This window comes from Pangasianodon hypophthalmus, chromosome 27 (assembly GCF_027358585.1).
Source record: "Pangasianodon hypophthalmus isolate fPanHyp1 chromosome 27, fPanHyp1.pri, whole genome shotgun sequence".
In the NCBI taxonomy this organism is placed as follows: Eukaryota; Metazoa; Chordata; class Actinopteri; order Siluriformes; family Pangasiidae; genus Pangasianodon; species Pangasianodon hypophthalmus.
The window spans coordinates 1,922,490-1,931,915 of NC_069736.1; the positions used below are offsets into that span (position 1 = coordinate 1,922,490).

The 9,426-nt window shown below is 35.2% G+C and overlaps 1 protein-coding gene across 1 annotated transcript; it reads left to right on the forward strand.

Moving 5' to 3' along the window:
• The first annotated feature begins 5,993 nt into the window (after positions 1–5,993).
• On the forward strand, positions 5,994–7,907 carry LOC113531425 (gamma-crystallin M2). The gene is made up of 3 exons (XM_026922179.3): positions 5,994–6,065; positions 6,262–6,504; positions 7,572–7,907. The coding sequence occupies exons 1-3, from the start codon at positions 6,051–6,053 to the stop codon at positions 7,857–7,859; spliced, it is 546 nt and encodes a 181-aa protein (XP_026777980.3). The 5' UTR covers positions 5,994–6,050; the 3' UTR covers positions 7,860–7,907.
• Positions 7,908–9,426: the final 1,519 nt, after the last annotated feature.

The window sequence follows — 9,426 nt, forward strand, 5'->3', positions numbered from 1 at the left end:
GATGTATTTAACCTATATGGAAGGAGTCTCCAGTGTTAGTGCTTTGTAACAATCAGAGGTAAAGCTGTACCTTTAAGTGTTCTGACATCTTCAGGACAGAGGATTTTACTCTTCTTTTTGCGGTTTCTCAGTAACATGACAAGCCGCCATTTTGTTTTTTGTCTTATTAACTTTCAGAGAGAGAAAACTGTTTATAGCTGCTATAACGCAAGTGAGAACAGAAACTAACTTGTTTCTTGGACCTTCAAAAACAGTAACTCTATCTATAAATGGATAAAAAGTATGATGTGTTGTTTAATAAAAAATGTTAGCGTTGTGTTATAAGAGGACTAAAAGACTTTTTTCAGTTTTCAGTTTTGCAGTTTTCAGTTTTCTCCTTTTTGTCTAGCATGTTCGACATTTAGCTCTACACTCGTGGCTAACAATTAAAAAATGATAAATGTTTGTGTTGTTTAGGGTTAATAAACTCTATTGTTGATGAACACCACCTGCTAAAGAATGCAAACGTTCTTAAGTTTATCCTAAACGTTAGCTAGTGTTACGTATCCAGTTAGCTTAGAGACAAGATAGCTAGCTAACCGGAATTTGTTTTCTGGCACACTAACAGTAAATAATGACAAAAGTATTTTTTTTGGAGAGCAGATCTTTGAATTTATTAGCAAAATGACGTTAAACATGCTAGTTTGGTTTAGTATAGCTATAATCCTGATGTGGATAGTGTACATTTCAGTAGCCATCTTTGTGGAAGATGATGAGCAGAACCAATTTATTCGTCCTACCACAGGACACTCGTTTCTCCTCTCATTTCTCGGAGGCAGACATTTCTGTGGCTGTATTTCACATATTCCCTCTTTCAAGCTGCAGACGGAAAGGCTCGAGGCCAAAGCTCGTCCAAATTTCCATGCATCAATTTTGGTTAAAAAATGAGAAGAGGAAGACGTGTGCGGGGCGTAAACAGAGTCCGGCCTCGCTGTAATGAATCATGAAACACGGTCAATACTCATGAAATTGTCAGCATGGCCATGAGGTGGAGGAATATTCACACGCTCGCACCTGCTCTTGCCTCGGGCTCGCTTCGGATTAAAACTTATGAAATACAGTAGCGAGGTCCGCTGGAGACGGCGCTCATGCATGCGTAATGACTTTCTGCTTGTTTTCCGGATGGTGTTTAGCACGGATGGTGTTTTCCTCGATATTGACACAATGAGGATGTAGTGGAGAGGACGGAATTTTCTAGAAAGGAGGCTGAAAGAGAGATGGAGATGAGCTGAGACATTTTCTGCCCTTTTTTTTCATTGACAGATTTTTTTTTTCACACGTCCACATCAGACAGGTGCTGCGGCACGAATCACTCACGTACTCACTCATTCACTATATAGACTCTCCGGATTTTCTACAGAAAGTACTGGAGAATTCCACGGAAACACATCAGTGCAACGTGATCAGGTTTGCAATACCATCACAAAACATATCGAAATCAGATTTTTTGATTTAAGCGATAATGAATGAATCATATTACACCACAGCGGAGTTGAATCCTTCATTCCAATTCGAATTACAGGTTAATATATATTAAAACACTCATTCTTAAAGGTTTTCATTTCCATAGTAACAGTTCATTCACTCTGTGAAGTTGCTCTTACCACCTCAACGCTGATTATTTTCCTATAACAGAACGTCCTGAAGTCTTTCGTTCCTCTTTCATACCACAGCAATTCATCATCACTTACACTTTTTTTTATTTATTAAAGAATGACACATAATTTTTATCCATTTATAGTTACATACAAGGTTCCACAATCCATGATCACTCGCGTTATAGCAGCAATAAACAGCCGTTCCCTCACTTTCTCTTTTTCTTTGTCTTGAAGTTTGTAAGACCAAACAAACAAACAAACAAACAAACAAAAAAACGCAGCTTGTCGTGTTACTAAGAAACCGCAAAAGAAGTGTAAACACCTCTGTCTTGAAAATTTTGGAAAATGTAAAGTTACAGCTTTAGCACTAACTGTTACAAACACTGGAGATGCTGACACTGGAGACTCCTTCCATAAATGTTCAATAAACTCTGTACAAGTCCCTTTCAATGAGCTGTTACTATAGAAACGACAATGTTTTACAGCGAGTGCATTAATATAAACGTGTGAGTCGGAGCAAAAAATCAGAACACTGCAATAAATCAGGTGAGAATTGAGAAGTAAAAGAGGAGAGAGATAGATAGAGAGAGAGAGAGAGAGAGAGAGAGAGAGAGAGATGGATAACTGTCTCAGAGACGCTGACAGTCGGTGAGTAAAGACTGATCTGAGGATGACAAGTCGAGCTTCATGAATGTGCAAAGCAGTGTTGCGTTCAGCTTCAGCGCCTCGCCGCTCTCAGGATGCGTTCACAAAACATCCGTCACTCAGGCGTACAGAGCCGTACAATAACCACCACTCTTTTATTTTATTCCATCATCGATCTCAAACGTGACATTTTTAATCTATTCAGCACACACTCATTAAATAAGACATTAATTATTAATTAATACAAATTTTTACATTTTTGAGAATTACGTATAATGGTTAAAGATTTTCACAATGATGTGTCTAATTCAAATCCCTTCAAAGCACACACACACACACACACACACACACACACACTGTAAAGTAAAACATTTAAAAAAAAGTAAAAATACAATAAAACAAAAGATTTCTTTTCATAAGGGGAAAAAGTAATAAAATAAAATTAAATAAAAACACAAGTTCCTAAATCACATGTGTGTGTGTGTGTGTGTGTGTGTGTGTATATATATATATATACACACATACATATTAAGGGCCAAACAGGAAATTATTATATGAAATCTGAATATATAAATGTAAATAAGAATATATGGTTATACATCCTGAATATGTTAATATAAATCCTGAATATATAGTTATAAATCAGAATATATAGTTATAAACCCTGATTATATATTCATACATTTGATCAGGCATAGTCATAGACAAGCTTCTAATTTCCCATAGTTGACTAAACCAGTAAACATGCTTGGTGTAATCAGTTTTTGTTTTTGTCTCAGTGAAATCATTATTCATCAACAGATTGTTGATAATTTTTCTCTCAGTGGTGCTGAATTCTGCAGAAAAGCACACAGCTTTAACACTGTTCAGGGACTGAGAGGACCCTTCAGCACTACAGCAGCCTTCTGTACAGTAGAGGAACACACTCCCTTTGCTTTAGATGAGTGAAGTGCACTTAAAATATTTATATAATTGTATAATATTTGCACAGATAAATGTATACAGGATGTATAGGCCTACTGTTTTCATAAAAAATTCAATAAGAACATCTGTCTATTGACATGCCTGATCATAAAGATATATTTATATTGAGATGTAGACAATATATGTTCAGATTTGCATTTATATATTCAGAGTTATATATGTAATATTACTTTATAAAAAACATGATTTTATAACACATAACATTTATAAACAACTTAGCAATAAACAATTTGCAACATAAAACAACACTACAATTAAAAAAGAAAGAATTGAAAGATAAAATGGTCAAAATATTTCTGTAAAGTTTTTTCGTTGGGCTTCACAAAGCAGAAAAAAAAATTAGAAATGAACCTTCAGGGCTTGTGTAAGATATTGACTGAGTTCCATTTTGTGCGTTTTATTGTTTCATCCTTCCTGTTTCCTGTCAATAAGAACACATTATTTTGGATGTATTTTAGTAAAAGAAAATCATTTTAAAAAATGCGGAGGCGTTATTTGGATGGCAGCTGCCATGTCTTGGCTTCGGGATCAGATAATAATAAAATAAAAAATAGAATCTAAAATAATATATATATATATATTATAAAGTAATACATTATAAGGCTACACATTTCTCAGTGTTTTTCTGAAAATGATCAATGACCTTTTTTTAAAAAAATATTTGTTTGTTTGTTTGTTTATTTACAAAAATAAGATTGCCACAGAACTTCACTTTTGAGAATAATTTCAGTATAATTAATGATTAATACAGTATAATTAATACAGTATAATTAATGATCTCTGAAATTTGTAAGAAAGATTTGATCGCTGTAAATGAAAAAGTAAGGAGTACAAATATTTTTGATCAAATTCTACTCAGGGAAAGTTCCAGATGTGAAAAAGAGCCTCCTGAACTGCTTCCTGAGTGTTTAAGGAGTCATTTCACAGAAAAATCTAATTAACTGAAATTTAACTTTGAGCTGAAAAACATGTTTTATTTCCCAGAATCAATGCGTCGTGTCGTGTCGTGACCCGCGTTTCAAACGCAAACTCCACGCGGGCATGAAGGAAGAAATTTATTTCTCAAAGACAAACACCTGAAATTGATTTGACTGTAAAGAGGTTAATTAAAAAATCCAGCCGAGGGTATGACCACCACGCTGAGGGATTTTTTTCCCACACCAGATAACACAAAGGCCTTATCTAACACACAGCATCTAACAGACGACACACAGCTCGGGAAAAAACTCTGAGGAACTCAAATGCCTGCGTTACAGAGGTGCATTAGGCTTAGCTGAATTTTCTGTTTTCATTTCAGCGCTAATACTGAGAGATTTCAGTGTGATTGAATTTCACAAACTTAATAAAGCAAAGTTTGCACACACTCGCCTGTACACAAATGCATGAACACGCAAAAATAACTCTCATCCTAAATGTAGGCACTTAAGGGAAATGTGTTCGCTCTTGTTTTTTTCCTCCTGTAAAATGTGTAAAAACTGCATCGACTGGCAGAAAAAAAGCCTCGCAAGTAATCTTTCATGTTACTGGAAAGAGAACACACACACACACACACACACACACACACACAAGCTTGATTCCCACTTGATTTTCTCCCAAATAAATTAAAGTACTGAAAGCAATCCCTTTATAACACTGCAATAAACACGTGCAATGTCTTTTATTGATATTTTAATTCAAGTTGTATTTGAAATACATGCTAATCTGCCTTGGATCAAACTTACAAAAAATAAAACAACGTAAAACAATAAACAAACAAACAAACAAACAAAAAAAGCATTTAAAACTTAAAAAAAGCATAAAACAAAATAATAAATTTGATTAAATTAGACGTCTTTTAACATCTAACCGCATCTTTTTTACACCAGAGTATTTTTTTTTAACTTCTAATCTCATTTCACATGTTCTAATGAATTGTCTAATGTTTATGAAGTGCTTATGGATGTGTTACGCAGTCCCAATGTAGGTACCTTTAAATACAGTATTGCTAATTAAAAAAAAAATAAAAATAGAAGAGTCTGGAACAGTTAATGCAACAAGATAAATGAAGACTTTTTTTCCCTTTTAATCCAAAAATTCATGTAGTACATAAAACCTCTAACGTCACCTGACACAAGCCATCTAAAAATGCTTAAGAATGTCTTATAAAGGCTCAATGTAGCTACTCTACAAATAAAAATTACTCACATCTGGCAAAACAGTCATGTACTACATAAAACCGCTACTATTCTGACTTGCCTAATGTTTATGCAGTGCTTATGAATGTGTTATGAAGCCCCAAAGTCTTTTCTCTCTTTCCTGCAAAGACAAAGTCATGTACTATATAAAGCCTCTAATCTCACCTTACATTATATAGCTTTATAAAAATCCTGACTTAAGGATTTAATCAGTGCTTATGAATGTGTTATGAAGGCTCAGTGTAGCTAGAGTTATAAATAAATAAATCTGTTAAAATGAACAAATGAACAAACGAGCGAGCCCGAGAGCATTTCAGGTCACTTGCTTTCCTTGCTGTTTATAAAGCGCCTGTGAGATGTAAAGAGCATACAGAACATTTTTAACAAACACACAGCCGTATTGTGTTGCTGTAAGCGTGAGGTCCATTCTAAAGTGTTTGTATGGTACAGAAAGCCCTACAGCTCCATGTTGCTGGCTCAGGAGTTTAAACAAAAGGAGGCGCAGGTCTTTTTGGCCAGGGCGAGGTATAAATGCGAGGGGGTTAAACGAGGCGGGACTGTGCGTCAGTCACCGGGTGGATACGGATCCGACGAACAGAAAGAGGCCAAAATGAGCACGGGCAAGGTAAGAAGCGAGAACTTGGGTCATGTTAGAAAATAAATGAAATAAAATTTGCTCCAGCATTTGCTATACTTGATGTGCAAGATACTTGACAACTGTTAATTGACCAGTGAACACCAGAAGAACAGCAGATTCAAATATCTGGATTAATTGTTTATACTGTGTAATAATTTACCACTTGAATCTTTTTTCCTAACAGATCATCTTCTATGAGGACAGGAACTTCATGGGGCGCTCCTGGGAGAGCAGCGGCGACTGCCCCAACATGTCCGCCTACCTGAACCGCTGTTACTCGTGCCGAGTGGAGAGCGGCTGCTGGATGGTGTACGATCGCCCCAACTTCATGGGCAACCAGTATTTCCTCAGGAAGGGAGAGTACAACGACTACATCGGCACGTGGGGAATGAACGGCTGGATCCGCTCCTGCCGCTGGATCCCCATGGTATCATTAATGTTCCTTATGTTTGGAAAAAACCTCATAAATATCACATGTTTTTTTCCTCTTTCACCACAGCAAGTTTTACTTCCTGTTCTCTCTTACGTTATAGCAGCTATAAACAGTCGTTCCTTCACAAACCTCTCTTTTTTCTTTCTCCTGACATTAATAAGACAAAAAAACATTGCTTGTCATGTTACTGAGAAACCGTAAAGCGTAAACTCGTCTGTCCTGAAGATGTCTGAAAAGTTATAGCTGTTGCTCTGACTGTTACAGAGCTCTGACTGACACTGGAGACTCCTTTCATAAACGTTAAATAAAAGTCTCCTAACAGAAAACTTCACCATATCAACATTTTTAATCTGTTTACGTGGAGAATCCACTGTACAAGTCCCTGTGAATGAGCTGTTACTATAGAAACGATAATGTATAGAACAAGTTCGTTAATAGAAACCTGTCAGTGCTGCTGTTATAGAAAATTAATCTACACCTTCTGACCAATCAGAATCCAGAATTCAAAAGTGCTGTGGTATAAAGCTAGATAATTATTCCTCTAAAATAAGTCCTTATCTCACTAAATACTCCTTGAATTCAGAAAATATGATCCATTTAATGTCCCTGTCTTGCTTATACTTTTAAATTGAAAATTGGAGACATTTGAATTACATTTATTTAAATTACAGTAAACAAAATTCAATTAAAGTAGGAGAAATGAAGCTTGTAAATTGAAACTTCTTTTGTAAATTTTAATTTCTCTGAATTCAATTCAATTTAATGTCATGTAATGTCATTTAAATAACTGTAAGCCTTTTTATTTTATTTTAATTTACATATAAACTAATAGAAAATAATTTCATTAAAAGCCTAATAAACATCTTAGTGCACTGTATTATAACATTCTCTATACAAATTTAAAAATATTCAAAATATGTTAACAATTGTTCCTTATAGTTCTGAAACCATATAGCATTATTCCTAAAATTCAGAATTACAGTTGTCAGACTCCTAGTCCATGCATGGCTAACGTGTGTGTGTGTGTGTGTGTGTGTGTGTGTGTTCCTGTGCTTGAACAGTACAGCGGTCCCTACAGAATGAGGATCTACCCGAGGGAGAACTTCATGGGCCAGATGATGGAGATGTCTGACGACTGCGACTCCTTCATGGATCGTTATAACTGGACTCAAGGCTGCATGTCATGCCACGTGATGGACGGCCACTGGCTCATGTACGAGTTTCCTCACTACAAAGGCAGGATGTGGTACTTTGGTCCCGGACAGTACCGGAACTACAGGCACAGGATGGGAATGAGCGGCATGAGGTTCATGAGCATGAGGCGCATCCCGGATTCCTGGTATAACTAAAACCACTTAATGTTAAATCTAGTTTAAATAAAGTGAATAAAACACAAATCTGACAGATTTCTCTCTTTTATGAATAATTTATGTATTTATGTATATTTCTGTCTATTATGTATAATTGCAAATTAGATCATGTCACTCCATTGATCACTGACAACACTGCTCCATGTTGAGATCTAATTTGCAATTATATAAATTAGACATAATTTATAGACACTGTGTATATAGTAGCTCTATGGTCCTCAAAGTCCTTAATTTAGTGTCTTCTTTTAGTAAACATGGACCTGAAACATTTTAAATATATATTAAAACACATTTTAAACATTGTGGTTTAACTAAAATTATTATAAGAGGAATAAAACCCTTTGGGATGTGCTATTATGGGAAAATAATCAACTTCAAGGTGCTAAAAGTAACTCTCTAAGCCTAAAAAATGACAAGGGTTAGTATAAAACTCAATAACTAAGAAAATATATAAATAATGTTAACTTTAATCAAACACCAATTTTAATAATAATAATAATAATAATAATAATAATAATAATAATAATAAAAAATCAAGGAAGTTCTAGGTGGGTGGAAAGTTCAGGAATTAAACAAACAAAACTCCTAATTGCTCAAATATATGAATAAAGTACTATTAATTTATATTGCACATAATGTTTAAATAATTTGTGCTCTTTGGTCTTTATATTAAAGGATCATAAGTGGGTTGATTGGAAATTATTATTATTTTTTAAAAGTCTAAGAACCCTCTTTTTTGTTGTTTTCTTTGTTGTTTTTTGTTCTGCAATAAATTTATTTTTCAGTGTGGATTTATAAAGGGCAGGCAACCAAATAAAATATAAACCTTATAAAACAAATCAAGAAAAAAAAATCTGGAAAATGAAAAAGGCTATATTTTTCCAGCCTCCATAGACTTTTCATTTTCCATGTGAGAGGAATGCTAATTTAAACCAGCACTTTTTGGAGAAGTTTTGGAGAAGCGCAGGCGTGACGGCAGCGATGAAGCAGCCGAGTCGTTGGATTAGCGGAGATGCTGTAATGAGATAATAGCACATGCTATAGACAAACACTTAACCCTGACCTCTAACAGCCGTTACAGGATTTCACTGATTTTTTGTCCACAGCAGTGCTCTAAACTAATCACTAAGCAGCTCTGCACTGACTCTGTGTAATGAGTCTCCGCTCTGAAACACTGCTCTCCAATTTCCCATAAAACACCCACAGGCGTATTGATCACTTTTGGCTCAGACTAGTTCGGTGTTATCCACTCACTCGAGAAGCTTCAAACCTCCACCAGCATTAGAACAGCATTAGAATAACAGCAGCTCTGACAGTAGTGCGGCTGCAAATCACAGGTTTATAACTGTAACTATAAATGGATAAAAATATGATGTTATGTTCTTTAAGAAATTGAAATTTTAATTGTTTTCAGATTGCTGTTGCGTAAGAGGAATAAAACACTTTTGGACATGCTGTTATAAGAATATAATCAGCTTTGGTGTGGTAGCAGTAACTCTGCTACATCACACCTCCCCGTCTTTGATTATTTGTAACTACAGATTGC